Below are 25168 nucleotides of genomic sequence, written 5' to 3' on the forward strand. Positions count from 1 at the left end.
GTTGGGTGGTGGTCGTGGGGGGCGGGGGGGATGTGGTGGGTCTGTGCCCCTTTCTCCCCCCCCCTCCCCTTCCCCCCCTCCTCTAGGGGTGCACTCTATTCAAGTGCTATATTTGTACACTAGCTGCGGGCGGGTGGCAAGGGCTGAGAAGGGGCTCTGCCCCACAACAATACCCCGACTGTCTATGTATGTATTTGATTAAGAACAGGGTTACTGATTGTGCAACATTGTCTGGCTAAACTGTTATGATTCTGGATTGTACTTCTTGTGTGTTTTTTATGGTTAAATAAACTTTATGTTAAGAAAAAAAAAAAAAGTATTCCTACCCCGCTCCAAGTAAATGTACTTTTATTTAGGGAGGATATTTGATTGGACAGAACACTTCTACATCCCAGTGCAACCAAACATGGCCCTCACACGGGCATACGCTTAAGTACGCCCGTGTGAACGAGGCCTAATTCTCCAGTGCCTACCACTATCGAAACACCAGTTTTGGGTGGACTGGTGGCTTCTATGCTCGTGTTTGCATGCAAGTCAGATTGCTCTTGTAATTATGACTGGTAAGGTTGGCGTCTAGGTGTCACTTCTACGTCTCGCTCCGCTGGTGGGTAATCCGGCTGCAGTGTATTCTCTTCTTACTGCTCATTTTCCTTCTTCTCTTCTGTTGTCTCCTCCACCTTTTTTCGTATTCCCAGCGCCCCCGACAGCTTCATCACCAGCAGGTCCACCAGTTCCTTTTCTTTATAAGGCTAGAAGGACACAAGGCACTGGTTACTAGACGGGAACCTTTCTTGAGAAAAATACCTCTACTAGCACTTCTCCTTTGGGAGGAGGCTGGTTCACTGGCTGTCATGATGGACATTTGCCTTCAATAGAGCGCAACTGAGCAGAAGAAAGCATGTAGTCAGGTTAGTGTGACAGCCAGGCAACTAGCATTTTTGGGAGTGGACAGCCAACTTATGCCTGTCAAGCAAGGGTTTATTTAGGGCCCTGGTGCCCATCCTGCTGCCTGTGGGCCCCATGCAGCCCATTAGCACTTTTTGTGCAGCTCTCGGGCCCCAGCAAGCACTAATTTGTGTTTCCCTATTGCCCTGTAATAGTAGTAATATGTCTCCTGAAGCATGTCACCACTCTCCAGCAATTCCTATAGCATGTCTGCACTCTGATCATCTCGTGTCGCATTACTGCACTCGGACCATCTCTTGTATCCTGTCAGCAGTCTCTGACCATCTTGTGTGCAGTCTTGTCTGCATACATGATACAAGAGCTGATCAGAGACTGCAGACATGATAGAAAGATGCTTGAGATGGCCAGAGACTGCAGACATGATAGAAAGATGCTTGAGATGGCCAGAGACTGCAGACACGACACAAGAGATGGTCAGAGACTCTGCTGCCTCTGACCATCTCTTGTGGCGCCACTGCTGTTATGATAACGAGAGCTAATCAGAGACTGCAGATATGATACAAGAGATGGTCAGAGACTGCAGACATGACAGGACACAAGAGTCTCTGACCATCTCTTGTGCCATGGCTGCTTTCTTAGATATTGAATATTGACTGAATTTTAATTGACGCCCTTTGGTTACTTTGGGGGCTGCACATGACCCCCCCCATATCAATAAAGTTGACCATCACTGCTTTAGAGGGACATTGGGGAATGACCTCTGGAAAGGTCATTCCCCAACCCACATTAACTATATTTACCTTACCATTGTCCCTTCGCAGTTGCCTGCTCCCCCCCCCCCCCCCCCAGCCAGTGACACTACCTGGCACATGGGAATATGGTGGAACATCTTCCATGCCCTCTGTGATGAGGCTGCCTGGGCCTAGAAGCCACTTTCCCAGAGTTTAAGAAAAAAAAAAAAAAAAAAAAAACAACAACAACCCCAGATATGTGTAATTACCGTGGGGTTCTTGCGCTCGCTGGAGAATACATTAAGCAATGCAGACAAGAAGACGTTCACAACTACCAAGACTAGGAATACGACACAGGTGAAGATGAGCAGAGATCCCAGGACTGGGTCCAGGTTGATGACCTAAAATGAACACAGACAATTCAAGAAGAACTAGACTCAATATAATAGGAGGTGAGCTAGAGAATGACGGGAACTACATGTGAACAGTACGAAACCAGTCTAGCAGGAAGTCTGAACGGAGAATTTTTTAAAATATACATAGCAGTAGAATAGTAAACTCTGTGGTGACATAGATAGTGTCACATAGCATTGCACCATGCAGGTGCAGAACGAAACTTGGAGTCCCCAATCGCTTTTGCTATATTGGAGAGAATCAGCAAAGAGTGGGGCGGGCTTTATGCCTTCACTATTCTCAGCGGAGGAAGTGGAGTAGATCTGTTCCTATTATATTATATAATATAATATATATAATATAATATAATATATATCATAATAGCATTGCAGTTTGTTGTGTAGTCCCACACCCGTCGGGGTGCTCATGCTGTCCCGTGTCCACAGCCAAAAATGCCCCCACTGGCACCCCACTCAGCCTCTGAACTGGACCACGGAGCAGTGGAAGAAGGTGGCCTGGTCTGATTAATTCAATAATGGTTTGAGGAACATAACAAGGAGTTCAAGGTGTTGACTCGGCCTCCAAATTCTCCAGATCTCAATCCAGTCAGGATGTGCCCCAAAAAACAAATCCAGTCCATGGATCCTGTAAGGATCTGCTACTGACGGCTTGGTGCCAGACACCACAGCATACCTTCAGAGGTCTGGTGGTGTCTGTGCCACGGTGGGTTATGGTCATAATGTTATGAGCAGTGGTTCTCAACCCTGTCCCCAAGTACCCCCAACAGGCCATGTTTGCAGGTTTTCCTTTATCTTGCACAGGTGCTTTAAATCAGAGTCAATGGCTTGGTATTTTGCACAACTGTTTTATCTATCTATCCCAAAACCTGGCCTGTTGGGGGTACTTGAGGACAGAAGGTGTGAACCTCTGGTGTAGAGCATGCCAACATGGGACATCCCATGGAGTGTTGTTGGAATGATTTGATATTATGTCCCTTACCTCAGTATAATTAAATATCCCAATGAGAAGGCTAAAGATGGTCACAAAAGCTTTCACAGGAGTTCTGTAATCGCTGATCGTCCAGCCAAACAGCAAATTGCACTGAAAGGAAAAGCAAGAAAACATCACACACGGTCCTTCCCTGCCACAACTGTCCTAGGTGCAATTTTTGCAAATGATGGAACCCATTTCTTTGTATTTTATGATGTTAACACAATACGACAACTGTGATATTATAGCCAAAGTTATATTAACCCCTTCGTGCCTGAGGGTAAAACAAATGTTAAAGAGGAAGTAAACTTTTCCATATTGTTTGTACCTATCAGTCTATAATACGACTTACCTATCGGTACCGTAAATATCTCCTAAATGTGCGCCGTCTACAAGGTATTAACTCTATACGCCGCTGATGACATCATTGGCACATGTGCTCTGAAGGAGCGGTGACCTGTGCCATGACTGTCCATGTACGTCCTCCCGTGCATGAGCTGCCTGCGGACCCCATGCGGGGCATGTGTGGTGTGCTCTGTGATCCCGGCTCCTTACCACGTGATCAGCTGTCGGCCAATGACAGCTAGTCACGTGATGTAAACAGAAGATCGTAATTGGCTTTTTTTTGTTTTCTCCTCACACTGACAGCCGATTACTGGCTTCTGTCAGAGGGACATCCGTCCCATATACAGAGAGCCACTGCTGCTATGCAGTGCCTACCAGTGCCCATCAGGGCTGCCAATCAGTGCCTCATCATCAGTGTCACCTATCGGTGCCCGCCAATGCCACCTCAGTGTCACCTATCAGTGCCCACCAGTGCCACCTCTCAGTGTCACCTATCAATGCTGGCCAATGCTGCCTCTCAGTATCACCTATCAGTAGCCACCAATGCCGCCTCTCAGTGTCGCCTATCAGTGCCCACCAGTGCCGCCTCTCAGAGTCCCCTATCAGTGTCCACCAATGCCGCCTCTCAGTGTCCCCTATCAGTGCCCACCAGTGGCGCCTCTCAGTGTCACCTATCAGTGCTCACCAGTGCCACCTATCAGTGCCCACCAATGCTGCCTCTCAGTGCCACCTATCAGTGCCCACCAGTGCCACCTATCAGTGCCGCCTCTCATCAGTGTGGCATAATAGTGCCTTATCTGTACCACCTCATCAGTGCCCATCAGTGCACATCAGTGAAGGAGAAAAATTACTTATTCACAAAATTTACTGACAGAAACTAAGAAAAATTATTTTTTTCCTTTTTCAAAAGGTTCGGTCTTTTTTCTTTTTTTTTTTTGTAAAAAAAACAAACAAACAGCCAGTGATTAAATACCACCAAAAGAAAGCTCTCTTTGTGTCAAGAAAATTATTAAAAATGTAATTTGGGTACAGTGTAGTATGACCACGCAATTGTCATTCAAAGTGCGGCAGCGCTGAAAGCTAAAAAATGGCAGGAAGTGGGTGAAAGTGCCCGGTACTGAGGTGGTTAAAGGAAATTAGAGCCGTGTACATGTGACTGACATCGGCATCGCTCGGGTGCAGGCCAGAGTTGCTCGGGTATAAAGGCTCCTCTGGATATCGATCATGTTGATCTACTCACAGTGATGCTGTAAGCCACCAGGAGGATGATGATGGTGAGAAGGAAGCCGCTGATTTCATTCCAGGATTTCTGGAGGGTCGCTGTGATCAGATGCAGGTTGGGGTTCAAGTTCAGGAGGTGCCACAATTTAGCGGTCATAAGAGCGACAAGAAAGGCCACTATATAACCTTGTGCTGTGTCTATCATCGCTGTCTCATAGAAGCTAATAAACCTGTGTGGAAAAAAAGAATCGTGATTGTCCATCTATAAACCATCATTACCTGATTTTCTACATTTATTGCCCGCAGTATCTCAGGGGCCAATCACCTTCCTTTGTTCCTGGGTGTGGTGTGAACACGTTTGTTAATGTGCGTTGCTCTCAAGTGGTTGTGAACTCTTACACACCGTGCATTCCTCAAGTCTTCAGACCTCCTTCACCTTTTCAATGTTATGTTGCAGCCTGATACTAGACATGCGCAATTCGATTCGTTCCGAATTTCAACAAATTTGTTAATTCGGAAATATCTGAATTAATGAAAACCCGTTTAATGAAGTTTTCAGAATATTCGTAGATTCGAAAATTCATCAATTTGCAAATTTGTCAATTCTAAAATTCGGCAATTTTGAAAACTCATCAATTCTAAAATTCGGCAATTTAGAAAATTCGTCAATTCGAAAATTTGTCAATTTGTAAATTCGCAAATTCGTCAATTAGAAAATTCACCAATTCACAAATTCGTCAATTCAAAAATTCGCCAATTCAAAAATTCGTAAATTAGCAAATTCATCAATTCGTAAATCCGAAAACCCGAACATTCGAAAATCTGAAATAATAACAAACTATTAAATTATAGTTATGGGAATTTCCTTTCAAAGTTGGCTGTTAGTGAACGTAACGAATACGTATTTATCCAAAGTTACGAATGCCAGATCTAAACAAATGGAATGGAACTAATTAATAATAAATAATATTAATAAAGTTTTTATTATTATTATTATTATTATAGGTTTGTGTATATGAGATTGTATTTTTTTTTTCTTGGTTGAGCTTGATGGACTTGTGTCTTTTTTCAACCTGACTATGTAACTATAATAATAATAATAAAAACTTTACTATTATTATTTATTATTAATTAGTTCCGTTCCATTCATTTAGATCTGGCATTCATTATTTCAGATAATTCGTAACTTTGGATAAATTCTTATTCGTTACGTTCACTAACAGCAACATTTTAAAGGAAAGTCCAATACCTAGAATTTAATAGTTAGTTATTATTAGTTGGTTAGTTGGTTGGTCTTTAGAATTTTCAGGTTTTCCTCCTTTGGAATTTTTGGATTTTCTTTCTTATTATCGGATTTTTGAATTTACTATTTTATACATTTAGGAAGTTACAAATTTACAAATTGCAATCAACCAATGACCCAAAAAACGAAAAAAAAAAAATAAACAAACAAGTGAAACACAACAAATTTTTTTCGGCAGTGCACATGTCTACCTGATACTACAGTTTTTTTTACCCATTAAACTACACTCCGTATTTTCCTTCTTTCGAATTTTTGAATTTTCCTTCTTATTTTTGGATTTTTGAATTTACAAATGTATACATTTAGGAAATTACAAATTTACGAATTGCGATCATAACGAATGACACGAAAAACTGAAAAAACAAATGAAACGCAAACTAACAAATTTTCCGGCAGTGCACATGTCTACCTGATACTACAGTTGTGTCAATTTTTTTTTTCCATTAATCTACGCTCCGTATTTTTCGGATTTTCCTTCTTTAGAATTTTCGAATTTTTTCTTTCTTATTTTTGAAATTTACAAATTTATACATTTAGGAAGTTACAAATTTACGAATTGCGATCATAATGAATGACCCCAAAAACTAAAAAAAACCCAAACAAACAAATGAAAGGCAAACGAGGTGCAGGAGGGGCAACTGCCCTGAGCACTGTAAGGTTCGGGTGCAATACAAGGAGATTGGGAGAAGGGGATTTGTGTTTGGGGGAGACATTTGGGGAGGTGAGAATTGTTCTATGAGGGGAAATTTGGGGAGGTGAGAATTGTTCTAGGAGGGGAAATTTGGGGAGGTGAGAATTGTTCTAGGAGGGGAAATTTGGGGAGGTGAGAACTGTTTTAGGAGGGGAAATTTGGGGAGGTGAGAATTGTTCTATGAGGGGAAATTTGGGGAGGTGAGAATTGTTCTAGGAGGGGAAATTTGGGGAGGTGAGAATTGTTCTAGGAGGGGAAATTTGGGGAGGTGAGAACTGTTTTAGGAGGGGAAATTTGGGGAGGTGAGAATTGTTCTAGGAGGGGAAATTTGGGGAGGTGAGAATTGTTCTAAGAGGGGAAATTTGGGGAGGTGAGAATTGTTTTAGGAGGGGAAATTTGGGGAGGTGAGAATTGTTCTAAGAGGGGAAATTTGGGGAGGTGAGAATTGTTCTAGGAGGGGAAATTTGGGGAGGTGAGAACTGTTCTAGGAGGGGAAAATTGGGGAGGTGAGAATTGTTCTAGGAGGGGAAATTTGGGGAGGTAAGGATTGTTCTAGGAGGGGAAATTTGGGGAGGTGTGCCAGGAGTGGTTATTTGGAGGGGATTTGTATTGAGAGGGGAGATAGGGGAAGAGGATTTATGCTAGGATGGGGGTATTTGTTACATTCACTAACAGCCAAATTTGAAAGAATATTCCAATACCTATAATTTAATAGCTCAGTTATTATTAGTTGGTTCTTCTTTCGATTGTTCGGATTTTCTGTCTTTAGAATTTTCAGATTTTCTTTCTTATTTTCAAATGTACAAATTTAGAAATTTAGGAAATGACAAATTTATGAATTTATGAATTGCGATCATAACGAATGACCCGAAAAACTGAAAAAAAAAAACAAATGAAATGCAAGCGAACACATTTTTCGGCAGTGCACATGTCTATCTGATACTACAGTGGTGTAAACTATTTTTTTCCCCCCATTAATCTACATTCCGTAATCACATAGTGAAAACTGAATTTTAGAAAGGTTTGCAATGTATTAAAAGGAAAAACTGAAATATCACATTGGCAGAAATATTGAGTCTAGGGGTTCACATCCATGCAGTTGCGGTTGATGCGTTTTTCAGGAACGTTTTGCGGTGCATTTTTAGCCTACGTTCACATATGTGCAATCTCGGACATCGCATGTGATTCGCACATGCGATAATTGTGCAGTGTGAGTTCAGCCGTACAGTTCTATGGCTGAATTCGCATTAGATTCGCGCGAAAATAGTGCAGGGACTTTTTTTTTTCACCCCCACACTAAAATTGGATCGCATGGGTAAGAACTCCCATGCGATCTGATTCATGAGCGAGTTCACAGTTGGCACTGCCAAATAGCGTCACCTTACCTTGAGTGATCAATACTGTAGCGTTTTATATCCCGCTTCCTAAGAATTACCCTCTTAATATATAGCCCGATGTTAGCACAACTTATGAAAATAATGCAGAGATCCAGTAAGTTGTGTGTCTGACGGAAATAGGACCATTTCTGCTCTTTGAGACGCATCACCTGAAAATGAAATACAGATCGGGTTTATTGCCAACACTTGCATATTGTATGGAGACATTCAAGTTCTGGATCAGCCATTCTCAACCAGGGTTCCGTGGAACCCTGGGGTTCCTCCAGAGGTTGCTAGGGGTTCCTTAAGCTGTGGCTGATGAACCACCTATTTGATGGTGCCTACGGAGTTGAAGGTTCAGTACCACTTAGCAAACCAGCAGCATGACACCAAATATAGTGTTTAGCTGTCTTTAGGGTGGCATTCTGAGCCCCACTTTAAGGGGGACATTCTTACTATTGTCCACCAATATAAGCGGCATTGTTCCTATTGAGTCCTGATGAACTGGTTTTAGTAAGGGTTCCTCAAAAAACAAAAATTATTTTTGGGGTTCCTCTAGGGTTAAAAGGTTGACAAAGCCTGTTCTGGATATTTGCCAGGATAGCACTCAGGGAAGGACTGGGAATCTCTGGTCCGGCAGGGGAGGGCCATATACAACCAAGTGGCCCTTTCATGGAAGGGACAGATTTCTATTAATAAGGGTGATTATTTTCAAAAATGTCATCTTCAGTTAAAGTAGAATTCCAGGCAACCACCTATCCAAACTAACCGAGTCTTAAAACTGCGCCTTCCCCCCCTCCTAACCCCCAGGGCTGGGACAAGGGATGGGCAGGAGGGGAACTGCCCTGGACACTGTAAGGTCTGGGGGGACCACAAGGAGATGGGGGGGATTTGTGTTCAGGGGAGAAATTTGGGGAGGTAAGAAGTTCTAGGAGGGGAAATTTGGGGAGGTGTGCTAGGAGTGGTGATTCGGAGGGGATTCGTGTTGAGAGGGGAGATAGGGGAAGAGGATTTATGCTAGGATGGGGGATTTGGGGGTTTGTGGTAGAAAAACTAATATGGGGGGGTGGGGGTGGGAATTTGTGCTGGGGGGGGGGAATTTTTTCGGGATGGGGATTTGTGCTAGTAGGGATGACTGGGAGGGAAAATTTGTGGGAGGGGGGATTTGTGTTAAAAAGGGTAATTGGGGGGAGAGGATTTGTGGTCAGGGAGTTTTGTGTTAGGAAGGAAAAATATTTTTTGGGGGGGTTGGGGGCATATGTGGAATGAGAGGACTTGAGCTAAGTATGCAGATTAGCACTCAATGTAATATAATGCTCATACATCTTAGGGTGGAAGGGGGGCACAATTTGGCATGTTCGTCCTCTAGATGACCTTGTCCCAGCACTGATAACACCAATGCTGGCTAACCTGTGTAAGAAAGATGTATATGATTGTAGATGTAGTTTAATTCAGTGGGATTAACAATACGGTATTACCTTAATGAGTGATCAATCATAGACAGATGTTCCTCAATTCAAATTTGAAAAGGACAGAGCAAGCTCTAGACTAGAAGTCTCACTTAGTGCCGGTTCACACAGATCCGACTTCAAGTCGCCCCAAGTCACCTCAGGTCGCACAACATGTAGAAATCAATGTAAGTGAATGTGAGCTGTCTTAATGCACACTACTCAAGTCGCTCCGACTTCAGAAAAGGTTCGACTTGTAGGCGACTGGTACCCATTGATTTCAATGGAGGTCGCTTCCAAGTCGGATCTCCGTCTATACGGAGGCGACTCTCAGAGAATTATCAGCTCTCAAAAGGAGTTCCCCCCTGAGAGCTCATTCTCTGATTGGCCACGGCAAGTCGCCTGGCCTGGGGCGACTTAAAGTAGTGTTGTAAGTCGTGTCCAAGTCACGTCCAAGTTGCCTCCAAAAGTCGTGTTGCCCCTGTGTGAACGGAGCCTTAGGTGCCAATAAAATTCCCCTCATCCTTGTAGAATGATATAGGATGGTCACCTCTCGAAGCCTCAAAAGGAAAGAGTTGGCCAGCTTGTCTACAAGCCCAGCAGGAGATGAAGTCTCTGCACTCTGGAGGCTCTCAAATGTCTACAGCCATTCATTTATGTCGAAGATCGAAGGAATCCACTTTGGCTCTCATTATAAAAATAAATTATTAGTTGCAGAGAGATGGAAACAATTCCTTCTGATTGTACGCATTTTGGGGTAATATACATATATAATGGTTGGTGTAGTGTATAAAGAATCCAAGAGAAATCCACAAAACGGTTATATGGAACCTGATAGCCAAAGCCAAGCAGAGATTGGTCTTGTTGTGATCGGACTGATGCGCAGTGTTAGTTTTCCCCCCACGCATAGCGTTTTGCTTTTAGGCCAAAATTGTTATTTTGGTCTCCTCTGACCAGATCACCTTCTAGCACATGTTTGCTGTGTCCCCCACGTGGCTTCTCACAAACTACAAACAGGACTTCTTATGACTTTCTTTCTCCAATGTCTTTCTTCTTGTCACTCTTCCATAAAGGGCAGATTTGTGGAGAGACGACTAATAGTTGTCCTGTGGACAGATTCTCCCACCTGAGCTGTGGATCTCTGCAGCTCCTCCAGAGTTACCATGTACCTCTTGGCTGCTTCTCTGATGAATGCTCTCCTTGCCCGGCCGGTCAGTTTAGGGGGACGGCCATGTCTTGGTAGGTTTGCAATTGTGCCATACTCTTTCCATTTTCCCGATGATGGATTGAACAGAGCTCCATGAGATCAAAGCTTGGGCTATTTTTTTATAACCTAACCCTGCTTTATACTTCTCCACAACTTCATCCCTGACCTGTCTGGTGTGTTCCTTGGCCTTTTCCTTTGAGGCATCAGGGAGGTGATCTATGTCTACAAGGATGAGGGAAATTTTATTGGCATGTAGGTGTCACTTCTGGTCTACAGCTTGCTCTGTCCTTTTCAAATTCTAATTAAAGTGGTTGTAAACCCTCCTGAAAAAAAAAAAAAACACCCTGCAAGATAAAGGCATAATGAGCTAGTATGCATAGCATACTAGCTCATTATGAATTACTTACTCGAGAACAAAGCCCCCGCAGCCATCCTCGTCTCCCCCTCAGGCTGGCGACATCTGTGCCGGAGGTTACTTCCGGGTATCGTGGCTCCGGCGCTGTGATTGGCCGGAGCCGCGATGACGTCACTCCCGCGCATGCGCGGGAGCTGTCGGGAACGGCAGAGTACAACTGAAGCAACGGCACGTACATGCCATTGCTTCAGTTGGCTTAAGTGCGCATGTGCCGCAAGACATCGGCACATGCAAATACAGGGATATCTCCTAAACCGTGCAGGTTTAAGAGATATCCAGTGCAGCTACAGGCAAACCTAATTATAGGCTTGCCTGTAGTTTAAAGTGGTTGTAAAGGGTTTACAACTACTTTAAGGAACATCTGTCTATGATTGATTATGAATTATGGTAATATCGTATCTTTAATCCCACTGGGATTAAACTACATCAACAATCATAATACTTCTACAGATGACAACACATCTCATCTATTGGCAAAACTATTACTAGCCTAGAATTCTCCCTCAAAGTGATTGTAATCGATCACCTTGTAAAACAACCCATTTCGTTTAAAATAGAAATGAAAGGCAAAACACCATTGCATGCTGGTGGTAGGTTATGGTAGTAGCAAGAAACATACAGCTAAACTAAAACTATGCCATTATAGTTCATGTGCGTGTAAAGGCAGGCGTCCCAATACTTTTGGTAATATCGTGTATCTGGAAAGACATCCCTGGATGCCCCCCCCCCCCCCCCCCCCCCCATCAACTGGGCCCCACACAGTTGCCCAATGCATCTCAGCAGTAATCTATATCTCATAATATCCTGATTTCTAATTGTATTTGCAAGAAGGGAATACTTCACAGGAACTCATAAGCTCATTTTTGTAACGTTCTTTTAGGTATATTGACTTTCTGACACGTGATTGTGCCTTTCTTTACCTGAATTATAACGGTGTACAGTAAAATGACGAAAAACAGAATATCTGCCCCAAGCTTCAAGGTCACCGTGGTGTCAGTGGTCGAGTAAAGACGCATGATCTGCAGGTCGAGGGATGGCAGAAAGCCCCCTGTGATAGAGACAAGGGTTAGATTCAGCTATAAGGTACAAGCAGGACACATTATAGTGAATGCCAGACAAATAGTAAATACACAGTTAAAATACAAATATTGATAACCTTTTATTTTCATTTTGGATAGCGTAGGGGAGGGTTATAACCCCTGCTAGAATTAATTTTTTTACAATCTGTGTCCCCATTGGGGAGATTTCCCTTGACTTCCTGTCCCATAGCCAAACAGGAAGTGTAAATCAAAGGAATTCCTTGGGGACCCCCCCCCCCCAGATCACCAGAACTAGTGTCCCCATTGGAAGATTTCACTTCTATTGTTTTTCTGGGGACAACCCAAATTTGGGATTTTCTTTTACTTTGACTTTTAATGATAATGCTAAACAGGACAAATAGAGAGAGGGAATCTCCTTAAAGCGGAGGTCCGCCCAAAAAAAATAAAAAAATTAAAAGGCAGCAGCTACACATACTGCAGCTGCTGGTTTTTAATAATAGGACACTTACCTGTCCTGGAGACCAGCGATGTCGGCACTGCAGCCGATCTTTCCATTAGCTGTTGGATGCATGCCACCGCCATTGCATGTAAGGGAACCCAGCAGTGTAGCCTTATGGCTTCATGCCAGGAAGCCTACTGCGCATGCGCGAGGCCCTGCTCCTCTCTCCTACTGGTCCGGCGACAGGGAGAGGAGGAGGGAGCCCTGCAGGGATGTCACAGGCCGCGGCGCGGACTTCCGGAAGTGGAAACAGGATCCCTGTCAAAGACCCAGGATCCTGTCCCCCCTCCTCCCTGAAAGGTGCCAATTGTGGCACCGGAGGGGGGAGAGGAGACAAATGAGCGTAAGTTCCACTTTTGGGTGGAACTTCGCTTTAATGGGTCTTTTTCTTTTTTTCAGATCCTTAGAGAGTTCTTTGCCATGAGGTGCCACGTTGAACTTCCAGTGACCAGAAAGAGAGAGTGAGAGCGATAACACCAAATTTAACACACCTGCTCCCCATTCACACCTGAAACCTTGTAACATTAACGAGTCACATGATACCGGGGAGGGAAAATGGCTAATTGTGCCCAATTTGGACATTTTCACTTAGGGGTGTACTCACTTTTGTTGCCAGCAGTTTAAACATTAATGGCTGTGTGTTGAGTTATTTTGAGGGGACAGCAAATTTACACTGTTATACAAGCTGTACACTCACTACTTGTAGCAAAGTGTAATTTCTTCAGTGTTGTCAAATGAAAAGACAGAAGAAAAGATTTACAAAAATGTGAGGGGTGTACTCAATTTTGTAAGATACTGTATACAATCTAGTGGAAAGAGGATGAAATGCCATACTCCAATAGAAACAACCCAGGTGTAGAGCCATACCCTCTGACATGTTTAGTCATAGCTCTGTGAGCAGGGTGAAACGCGTAAAGTGACATGGCTCAGTAGAAGTCAAGGTTGAAGCTTCTTCTATTCTTTTCTATACCTTGGTTATTTCTTGTGAAGTGCGGTATTTCATCCTCTTTCCTCAAGTGTGTACATAGAGCCAAGATGGGCTCTTCCAGGGCTGGCATCCAGCATCAATGTGAATCACCAGAGTATCATAGGACGACAGTTTGGAGCGGTGCTCACAGCTCATTTGCTTCATGGTCATAAAAGTAGAGATCAGTATTTTATTTTGTGATGTTTTGGGTACCAGCTCTGACCCAAAACCTAAATATCCTGTTCCTTCTACATTCCTACAGCACTTGCCAAAAGTTTTGAAAAGGACACAAATATTAATTTTCACAAAGTCGGCTGCCTCAGTTTTTATGATTGCGATTTGCATATACTACAGAATGTTATGAAGAGTGATCAGATGACTTGCAATTATTTGCAAAGCCTCTTTGTCATGAAAATTAACTTAATCCCATAAAAAAAAAAATTCCACTGCATTTCAGCCCTGCCACAAAAGGACCAGCTGACATCATGTCAGCGATTCTCTCGTTAACACAGGTGTCAGTGTTGGTGAGGACAAGGCTGGAAATCACTCCGTAATGCTGACTGAGTTAGAACAACAGACTGGAAGCTTTAAAAGGAGGGTGGTGCTTGAAACCATTGATTGTTCTTCCTCTGTTAACCATGGTTACCTGCAAGGAAACACATGCAGTCATCATTGCTTTGCACAATAAAGCCCCATACACACTATCAGATTTTGTGCTGATTTTTTTTCCTTCAGATTTAACAAAACCATATAATATGAGGTCAAATCTTAGGAGTTTCAATTTGTATGCAATCGGGCAGGCCCTTGCACTACATGGTTTTAGTAAATCTGAAGGAAAAAATCAGCAGAAAATCTGATGCGTGTGGGGCTTAAGGGCTTTACAGGCAAGGATATTGCTGCTACTAAGATTGCACCTAAATCAACCATTTATTGGATCATCAAGAACTTCAAGGAGAGAGGTTTAAATTGTTGTGAAAAAAGGTTTCAGGGCGCCCAAAAAAGTCCAGCAAGCGCCAGGACCATCTCCTACAGTTGATTCAGTTGCGGGATCGGTGGCACCACCAGTGCAGAGCTTGCTCAGGAATGGCAGCAGGCAGGTGTGAGGACATCGGCACACACAGTGAGGAGAAGACGTTTGGAGGATGTCCTGGTGTCAAGAAGGGCCACAATGAAGCCACTTCTCAACAGGAAAAACATCAGAGTCATTTTCTCTAAGGAATCCCCTTTTCGATTGTTTGGGGTATCCGGAGCACTACCATCAGTCCTGTGTCATGCCAACAGTAAAACACCAGAGTAGTGGCGGCTGGTGCTCCATCGGGGGGGCGGCAGACAGACCTGACCACGAAAACCCCCACCACCTCCCCATCACCACCACTCTGGCTCTAATCACGTGCTTCAAAAAAAAGAAAAAGCCATTGGAATCCATGAGTTCAGTACTCTGCATGTAGGTTAGGGGGCCGGACGCATGGATAGGGGGGGGGTGGAGCCCGTATGCCCCTAAAGGACGGGCCGCCACTGATCCTGAGACCATTCATGTGTGGGATTGCTTCTCAGCCGAGGGAGTGGGCTCACTCATAATTCTGCCTAAGAACACATCCATGAATAAAGGATGGTACAAAAACATCCTCCGAGAGCAACTTCTTCCAACCATCCAAGATCAGTTTGGTGAGCAACAATGCCTATTCCAGCATGATGGAGCACCTCCCCATAAGGCAAAAGTGATAACAAAGTGGGTTGGGGAACAAAACAGCGAAATTTTGGGTCCATGGCCAGGAAACTCCCCAGATCTTAATCACATTAGGAACTTGTGGTCAAGCCTCAAGAAGCGGGTGAACGAAAAAAAAAAAACCCCAACAAATTCTGACAAACTCCAAGCATTGATTATGCACGAATGGGCGGCCATCAGTCAGGATGTGGACAGAAGTTTGACAGCATGCCAAGGCGAATGCAGAGGTCTTAAAAAAGAAGGGTCAACACTGCAAATATTGACTCTTTGCATAAACTTCGCGCTTTGGACACTTATGAAATGCTTGTAATTATACTTCAGTATCCCATAGTAACATATTGCATCAAGAACTAAAAACACTGAAGCAGCAGACTTTGTGAAAATTAAAATTTGTGTCATTCTCAAAACTTTTGGCTAGGGCTGTAAATGACAGTATATCTGCCTTAAGTTCAGCTTTAAAGAGGAGAAAAGGCTTTTAGCTGTTACTTTACCGATCACAGTGGCCTCCAGGATAAAGGTTGCAATGGCAAAGAGGTTGATGTTGGCATTGTACACATTGAACTCCACAAAAATTACTTTGGTAAAGCTGTCCAGCCAATAGCTGCGTTCCAGCCAATCTAGAACACTGTAGAAAATAATACACAAATTAAATAGTTAACTTTGTTTCGATGCCATTTGGTTAAAAAAAGTGATATACTGAGCTGAATGGTTTATTATACACGTCTGCATTTGCTGAGCCTTCCATGGCCATTGGCCAGAATATAGCTTCTTAGATTTGGCCCATGCTACCCCATTGATTTACATGGTTCACCCAGCAGATAGTCAGGGATATGTGGATTAAAGGATTAGTCTACTTAAAGTTAAAGTCACAAAGTCACAACTGAGTTATGGTAGAGCCTTGTGGGAGTCAGCCCCTGGCTTCTCATGTGCCTTGGGTACTCCAATGGTGAAATCTCCCTGTCGTAATTCCTGCCCACCTGGGGATTTCTGGCATTCTCAACCACCTTTGCATCTTCCAGCTCCTCCTATTACTGTCTCCATAGTGTAAAATAAATATAATATTCAGCAGAGAGTGTGAGTTCCTAAAAATGCCCATAGCAGGTGTGGGGAATTCGGTGATCTCACCAATAAAGTCCCCAAAGGACAGGGGAAAAAAAATGGTGGCTGAGATCTCCAGAAACTACAGAACACTGAAATGTCAATTTCTTTTGTGGATTGACCCTTTTAAAAGCATAATCTATTTCTTAAAGCCATGTTTTCATTTCCTAAGCCTAAACCACTTGCCTGAATTTTCGCTGGAACTCCACCGGACTCAGTTCCTATGGAGAAATCTGTTCGTATGTATGCTAGTCCGACGGACAAAAACTGACACTAGGGCAGCTATTGGCTACTGGCTATGAACTTCCTTATTCTAGTCCGGTCGTACGTCATCACGTTTGAATCCGTCGAACTTTGGTGTGATTGTGTGTGGCCAAGTCCCTCCATTCGGAAAGTCCGTCGGAAACTCCACCGAAAGCCCGTCGGGAAGAACGTGGGACCTAGTCCGTCGAAAAAAGTCCAGTTGTGTGCACGCAGCATAAGACTCTCTTTTCCTGTATTGGGCTTAATCATAGATCTCTATGATTAAAATCCAATCCAGGTGAAACACATCAGAGGCCTGGCCAAGGTCCAGTTGGGCTGTTTTTAGGCGTAGACATCAGTCTTCTTGTTTGAACATTTCTAAAATGCAGTTGGAAGAATATTTGCCCATGCTGTCCTCTAATATAATGGGGAAAGAGATACTATTGTTGTATACTGGGCAAATGTAAATGACTGGATGGCCAATGTACACATTTTTAGCTGCTTCCATTGTTTTAGAGGAGTTCTGGTCAAACAATGCACCCAGGCTACGTGTATAAAAGTCAACAATAGCTTGACTTTTTTACATATTTGATCTATGGCATGTATGATACTACAGTGCCATCTAGAGTTTGAGTTAGAAAATGCTTCTCTCGTAGAAATTAAAAAAGAAGAAACTGCAGAAAGGAAGCAGTAAAGGTAAAGGGATAAGCCCAGGTGGGAATGGCTACCCAAACTTTCTAAATAAAAGGCCAGCAGCATAATTTGAAAGGGGCGCTTCACAACAACAGGGAGAACTGAGAAGGAAAGTTTGTGCCAGAGGGGACTTCAGCTGGGGATAATACTAAATCGACACATTACGAGATATCTCGATTTCTGCAATTGCATGAATAGCCTCGAATCCTGGTTGAAGCTGCTATAACCCAAGCTCAGTGACTTTTTAGTGTATCCCTATAATCACTCAGACCATTGTTAATTCTCATTTGTTGGGAAGGTTAAGTAGCATGTGCATGAGTGTTGTATGCATATCTGTAATCAGGGCTTTTTTTCCTCAGAGAAAAGGTGCAGGAACTCCTCCTTTCCAGGTCACCCCTTGTCTCTGCCCCTACCCACCTCCGAGCACTGCATTTCGGTTCCACTCCCTACCCACCTCCTAGGACCACTCCTTTAGAGAATACAGAAGCATGTATAATTTGTGGTGCTGAGTAAGTTGTATGGAACTTGTTAATTATAACAAGAAAAGCAGTAAAATAGATCCCCCACAGCCAGCAACGACAGACCACCCCCCCAGCAACAACAGATCCCCTGCAGCAACAACATATCTCCCCAAGCAAAAAAAACAGGAGGGGGGGTGTTTGGAGGCGCCAACTCCAGTAGCTCTATCAGACCTGCAAATAAATAGTGACTGACTTTAATGAGCCATTTAAGCTTATATTGCACCATCCTAATAAGACAAAAATTACAAAAATTGGTGCGCCGGAATCCCTTCCTTTCTTTAACATATCTCCCCACAGCCAACATCAATAGATGCATCATCATCAGCAATAGATCCCCCCCAGCAACAATGGACCACCTACAACAAAATACCCCCCTCAGCAAAAATAGACCCCTGGCAGCAGCAACAGATCTACCGACAGCCAGCATCAATACACCCTCCAGCAGTCAGCAACAATAGACCCCTCCCAGCAACAATAGATCCCTCCCAGCAACAATAGATCCCCTTCCAGCAACAACAGACCTCCCCAGCAACAATAATAGATCCCCCTGCGAAAATAGATCCCCTCCAGTGACAATAGATCCCCCAGCAGCCAGCATCAACAGACCCTGCAGCACACCCCAGCACCCCTTGTCATTACGTACATTCCGTGCTGGAGGTGCCGGAACTGCGTCCCCCACATTCCCGCTGAAAAAAACACCCCTGTCTGTTATACTCTGTATGTTTTGTATTGTTTTCCTACAATTGTAAGTAGTTTGTATGTACAGCATTCTTGTTTAGTAAGCAGATTAATATACTAGTGGAGTTTCTGCTTCCTTGCTTTACTGCAAAGTGACCTAAAAGATACAAAGCAAAACGGCTATGTATATTTAGATGTGGTTTAGATGTATATAGCACATACTGTATCCATGTCATACCTGGCTGCAGATGTACTGTTCAGGCCTATCTCTGACACATAGCCACCTCCAGAGTAGTAACCTTGCTGCGCCCAGATAGGATACCCTCCGAGTTCCTCTTCCGAGTAGTATGACCAAATGTCCCCTGGGGTATCATTGTTGCGGACCATGCGCCACTGAGGACTGTAGCTGTTGGTGTCCTCCGAGTCATAGAGGTCTGAATTTCCACCACTGGTAGGGACCCTCCTCAGCTGCCGGATTCGGGGGCTGCCCACGAGGAAGCAGTTCCCATCTGTAATGAAGCCTGGAGCAATGCAACGGAACAGGAAAATCGTGAAAAATTAAGGCAGAGAAAGAGTCAAATGTCCCAAGCTCCTGACATGCCGGTTTTTAATACCCGGTTTATTTGTGAATTTCCAGTATAAGTTTAGAGAGATCACGCTACTTATAACATACTCGGGCTCCACTATCTTCTTTGTAGAGCTACACAATGGCTTTGCTCTCCTTCTCATTTAAATCTGCAAGCTCATTGAAAACAATGCACTGCCTACAGTGAGGGGAAAAAGTATTTGATCCCCTGCTGATTTTGTACGTTTGCACATTGACAAAGAAATGTTCAGTCTATAATTTTAATGGTCGGTTTATTTTAACAGCGAGAGACGGAATAACAACAAAAATATCCAGAAAAACGCATTTCAAAAAAGTTATAAATTGATTGCATTTTAATGAGTGAAATAAGTGTTTGATCCCCTATCAATCAGCAAGATTTCTGGCTCCCAGGTGTCTTCTATACAGGTAACGAGCTGAGATTAGGAGCACTCTCTTAAAGGGAGTGTTCCTAATCTCGGCTTGTTACCTATATAAAAGACACCTGTCCACAGAAGCAATCAGATTCCAATCTCTCCAACCATGGTCAAGACCAAAGAGCTGTCCAAGGATGTCGGGGACAAGATTGTAGACCTACACAAGGCTGGATTGGGCTACAAGACCATCGCCAAGCAGCTTGGTGAGAGGGTGACAACAGTTGGTGCGATTATTCGCAAATGGAAGAAACACAAAATAACTGTCAATCTCCCTCGGTATGGGGCTCCATGTGTGGACTTTCAATGATCATGAGAACGGTGAGGAATCAGCCCAGAACTACACGGGAGAATCTTGTCAATGATCTCAGGGCAGCTCAGACCATAGTCACCAAGAAAACAAATGGTAACACACTACGCCGTGAAGGACTGAGATCCTGCTGCGCCTGCAAGGTCCCCCTGCTCAAGAAAGCACATGTACAGCCCATCTGAAGTTTAGTATTGAACATCTGAATGATTCAGAGGAGAACTGGGTGAAAGTGTTGCGGTCAGATGAGACCAAAATTGAGCTCTTTGGCATCAACTCAATTCGCCGTGTTTGGAGGAGGAGGAATGCTGTCTATGACCCCAAGAACACCATCCCCACCGCCAAACATCGAGGTGGAAACATTATGTTTTGAGGGTGTTTTTATGCTAAGGGGACAGGACAACTTCATTGCATCAAATGGACGGGGCCCATGTACCGTCAAATCTTGAATGAGGACCTCCTTCCCTCAGCCAGGCCATTGAAAATGGGTCATGGATGAGTATTCCAGTATGACAATAACCCAAAACACACGACCAAGGCAACAAAGGAGTGGCTCAAGAAGAAGCTCATTAAGGTCCTGGAGTGGCCTAGCCAGTCCCGTAGAAAATATGTGGAGGGAGCTGAATGTTCGAGTTACCAAACATCAGCCTCAAAACCTTAATGACTTGGAGAGAATCTGCAAAGAGGAGTGGGACAAAATCCCTCCTGAGATGTGTGCAAACCTGGTGGCCAACTACAAGAAGCGTCTGACCTCTGTGATTGCCAACAAGGGTTTTGCCACTGAGTACGAAGTCATGTTTTGCGAAGGGGTCAAATACTTTTTTCCCTCACTGCATGTGGCTATTATCTTATCGCAACAGTTAAAGTGGTTGTAAACCCTTACAAACCAATTTGACCTACAGGTAGGCCTAGATTAAGGCTTACTTATAGGTCCAAGAAATATCTCCTAAACCTACACTGTTTAGGAGATATTTACTAAAAGACAGTCACCGCTGTCTACGGCGCATGTGCCGTAGAGAGCGACGCGCAGGGACACTATCGCCATTAGCAGCATGATGCTGCTAACGCCGATATGCCGTTAGTGGCAGCTCCTGTGCGCATGCACGGGAGTGACGTCATCGCTGCTCCGGCGCTGTGAGTGGCCGGAGCAGCGATGCCCGGAAGAAGATGGACGCTCCGTGCTACAGGGGACAGCGGTGACATCGCTGGCTCCTGTGCCAGGTAAGTGACACATAATGCGCTACTATGCAATGCATAGTAGCCCATTGTGCTTTACCTTTGCAGGGAGACAAAGAAGAAGTAAACCCACCAGGGTTTACTTCCTCTTTAAGTTAGACATAGTAGCAGTAATGACTTCCCCTCTACTGACTAATCCACAAATCTCTATGATTAAGGCTGGGTTCACACTTATGGGAATCGGATGCGTTGTTTCCTCGCATTCAATTTGCATGACAGGAGAGTGTTACATGCTCTCAGTGGAGCCGGTTCACATATCTCTGGGGCGGCTGCGGAGCAAATTGCACAGGGCAACTTTGTGTCTTTGGCTCCGTTTCAGGTCCGAATTCAGTCAAATATTTGTTCCTGAGACGCAGCTAGTGTGAACCCGGCCTGAAGATACTTTTTATTGGAGAAGGAAAGATGATACATTAAGTCCAGGCACCTGTAGTAACCTTCCAAAGCCCCCCGTTTACCTGCGTTGTTGGAAGTTGGTACACCCCTACATTAGCATCAGTCCCCCCCTATAGGTCACATGACACACTCACCTGGGTATTGCCCATACAAGTTGGGCAACAAAGTGCCTTTTGACCAGCTATAAAAGTCCGATATGGCTCCAATCTTGGAGTACGACTCAGCGAAGCTTGTATTGATTGTGCTGTACAAAGTGTAATCATTTCCTTTGTCACCGTATGCCGTAACCATAGTGGTGGTGAGGAAAATCAAGTGGACTGTGGATATAGAAAAACAAACATGGCAGGGTGACTTGGGACCCTTGTTAGGATACAAAAACCGACAAAAGTTTTGCGTTTTCCATTCAAATGCATGCGATTGAGTTCAAATGGGAATTGCTTTGATTGCAAAGAAAAGGCTTGATTTTTCCCTGCTTTACCCGGAGCTCAAATACACCATAATGGGATATGCTGCATCCAAGGTCAATGCCATGCACAGAGGATCAAATGCAGCCACTGCACCGTCATTACTACTGCTTCTATGAAGTCAATGGGATTTTGCTGATCTGCGTTTGACATAACTTCCAAAAGCACATCAAACACAGAAAAGCAATAGCCATCAACATGAGCCCTAAAGGATGACTGTACTTTTTGCACAGTGATCCTTTAAATCCTGGATAAAAATAAAAAAAGTTACCCAAAATTTGTGTAAAAATGTCTTATGCCGCGTACACACGACCGGATTTTGACGGACTTGGTCCGGCGGACAATCCGACAGACTTTGCAGCTGAGGTCCGCTGGACTTTCAAACGAACAGAATTTGGCCACACACGATCACTCCAAAAGTCAGACGGATTTGAACATGATGACGTAGAATAAGGAAGTTCATAGCCAGTAGCCAATTGCTGCCCTAGCGTGGGTTTTAGTCTGTCGGACTAGCACACAGACGACCGGATTTTTTGACCGGACTCGAGTCCGTCAGAAAGATTTGAAGCAAGTTTTATTTCTAGGTCCGCTGGACTTTTGGGAAGAAAAAGTCAGCTGGAGCCCACACACGATCGAATTGTCCGATGGATTCTGGTCCGCCGGACCAAGCCCGTCGAAAAGTCTGGTCGTGTGTGTACGCGGCGTTACGCTTGGTGTTAAATCCTCAAGTGACTAATGTAAGTAAAAAAGAAAAAAAGAAATTAATTATCTAAACTGCTTCAATACCGGCCACTTTCATCCCCCTTGCCCCCTGCCCAGGCCTATTTTCAGCTTTGAGAGCTATCACACTTTGAATGACAAAAAAATAGAAAAGAGAGCTGCGCCAGTAGCAATAAGTGAACTGTCATTAGCAAAAACAATAGTCCATATAAGTCAATCTTCTAATGACACCACAGTGACTTCACACAATATGAAAGTGCCTGACCACCGTATCTTAAAGGGGTTGTAAAGGTTGTAAAGGTTTCTTTTTTTATTTTCTAAATAGGTTCCTTTAACCACTTTCAGACCGGACCAATTTGCTGGTCAAAGACCAGACCACTTTTTGCGATTCGGCACTGCGTCGCTTTAACTGACAATTGCGCGGTCGTGCGACGTGGCTCCCAAACAAAATTGACGTCCTTTTTTTCCCACAAATAGAGCTTTCTTTTGGTGGTATTTGATCACCCCTGCGGTTTTTATTTTTTGCGCTATAAACAAAAATAGAGCGACAATTTTGAAAAAAAACGCATTATTTTTTACTTTTTGTTATAATAAATATCCCCCAAAAATATATAAAAAAACATTTTTTTCCCTCAATTTAGGCCGATACGTATTCTTCTACATATTTTTGGTAAAAAAAATCGCAATAAGCGATTATTGATTGGTTTGCGCAAAAGTTATAGCGTTTACAAAATAGGGATAGTTTTATAGCATTTTTATTAATAATTTTTTATTATTTTTTTTTTTACTAGTAATGGCGGCGATCTGCGATTTTTATTGTGACTGCGACATTGTCGGGGACCCATCGGACATTTTTGACACATTTTTGGGACCATTGTCATTTATACAGTAATCACTGCTATATAAATGCAGTGATTCCTGTGTAAATGACACTGGCAGTGAAAGGGTTAACCTGTGGGTGGCAGTGTAGGGGTTAAGTGTTCCTAGGGGTGTGTTACTAACTGTGGGGGGGTTGGGCTTTCATTTAGTGTACACTGATCTCTGCTCCAATCACATGGAGCAGAGATCAGCGTCACTAGTTGCTAGGCAGAATGGGAAAATGTTGTTTATACAGCATTTCCTCCATTCGGCCGCTCCGTGAGACGATCGCGGGGATGCCCGCGGCGATCGAGTCCGCGGGTCCCGCGACCGGACTCACGGGGGTCCCGACCAGCGCGGGAGCGCGCCGCCGGCGGCGCGCTCCCGATGGCACGGCGGCAACGAATATTGGACGTACATGTATGCCAATATGCCTGCCCGTGCCATTCTGTCGACGTACATCGTCGTGCGCTGGTCGGGAAGTGGTTAAGCTAGTGCATTGTTGGTTCACTTACTTTTTCCTTCTAAATATTTTTTTTCTTTGTTTTCTTTGTCTGAATTTCTCACTTCCTGCTCCTCCTCAGTAAGCTGTTCAGTAAGCTGTTCTGGCTGACTAAACACCGCTCAGATGATGGTGTGAAGTTTACTGAGGAGAAACGGGAAGTGAGAAATTCAGACAAAGAAAAAAAACATTTAGAAGGGAAATCGAAGGAAAATGGACTAGCTTAAAGGAACCTATTTAGAAAATAAAAAACGAACCTTTACAACCCCTTTAAGTTTGCTTACCAGATGGCAAGCAAACAGAGCGTTTGGCCAAGCAAACAGAGCGTTTGGCTGTAACCTAGCCATGGCCTTTAGCTTGCACAGATGACCCCTGGAACTCACAGGAACCGAACCTTTAACAGGAAAGCCACCCTAGGTGTCTCACAAGATCATAGCCGTACTTGGATGATGTACTTAAAGTGTGCTCAAAGAGCAAAGAAACTGACCATAGCGTGATACAGTTCAAACATTTAATAAAATAATTAGTATTGCACTTAAAAAGAACAGTGCATGCATAAAAACAGATGCCGGCCGGCAAACACAGGAGCCCGTCCTCCTTTCAAACAGCGTGGTGACGTCAATGCTCCTGGGAGGGCACGCATTGATGTCACCACGCTGTGGTTTGCAGATTGCAGCGTCAACTGTCAAATGGTACAGGAATCAGAACACCCAAGTGATCCGATTCCAGTGCGGACCAAAAAAAGGGCCCTGCACAATTTTGATGTGAATGCGATGTGGCTGAATTCGCATCGCATGTGTTCTGCACAACAACAATCACACGCGATGTCTGTGTTTGCACCAGTGTGAACCCAGCCTAATCGCAGAACTCATTGGTATCTAAGCACAATACCATCAAACACACTTCTTGTATTGCACTATTTAACACAAAAGAATTCAATATAATACAAAAGCTCTTTTCCTGCTGAAGTAATCGAAATGATCACAGCTAAAAGTCAAATGGCTTTGTGTGCCATTGAGAAGGTGATTAGTTAGGCTCCATGCACACCGAAGCTCATAAACGGCTGTTTTTGGGAGTTTGGGCATTTTTTTTAAAAGCCCATAAACTCCCCTCTATGATATCCCACACATGGACGTTTTGGGATGTTTATCAGCAGTGGAGTTTATAAGCGTTTTTCCGA

At 43.9% G+C, this 25168-nt stretch overlaps 1 protein-coding gene across 1 annotated transcript in view; it reads right to left on the reverse strand.

Moving 5' to 3' along the window:
* Window positions 1-331: 331 nt before the first annotated feature.
* The window catches only part of PKD1L3 (polycystin 1 like 3, transient receptor potential channel interacting), a 79886-nt gene continuing 55049 nt past the window's right edge, over window positions 332-25168 (reverse strand). Inside the window, exons 20-28 of the mRNA XM_077463334.1 lie at window positions 21579-21761; window positions 18730-19012; window positions 15750-15883; window positions 11947-12074; window positions 7966-8126; window positions 4606-4816; window positions 3030-3131; window positions 1907-2038; window positions 332-749 (exon numbers count right to left, since the gene is read on the reverse strand). Coding sequence (XP_077319460.1) covers window positions 636-749; window positions 1907-2038; window positions 3030-3131; window positions 4606-4816; window positions 7966-8126; window positions 11947-12074; window positions 15750-15883; window positions 18730-19012; window positions 21579-21761 — 1448 coding nt within the window. The 3' untranslated portion in view covers window positions 332-635. The remainder of the gene's footprint in view (window positions 750-1906; window positions 2039-3029; window positions 3132-4605; window positions 4817-7965; window positions 8127-11946; window positions 12075-15749; window positions 15884-18729; window positions 19013-21578; window positions 21762-25168) is intronic.

Source organism: Lithobates pipiens, unplaced genomic scaffold (assembly GCF_037356315.1).
Source record: "Lithobates pipiens isolate NorthernLeopardFrog02 unplaced genomic scaffold, aLitPip1_a1.2 Scaffold_10, whole genome shotgun sequence".
Classification (NCBI taxonomy): domain Eukaryota; kingdom Metazoa; phylum Chordata; class Amphibia; order Anura; family Ranidae; genus Lithobates; species Lithobates pipiens.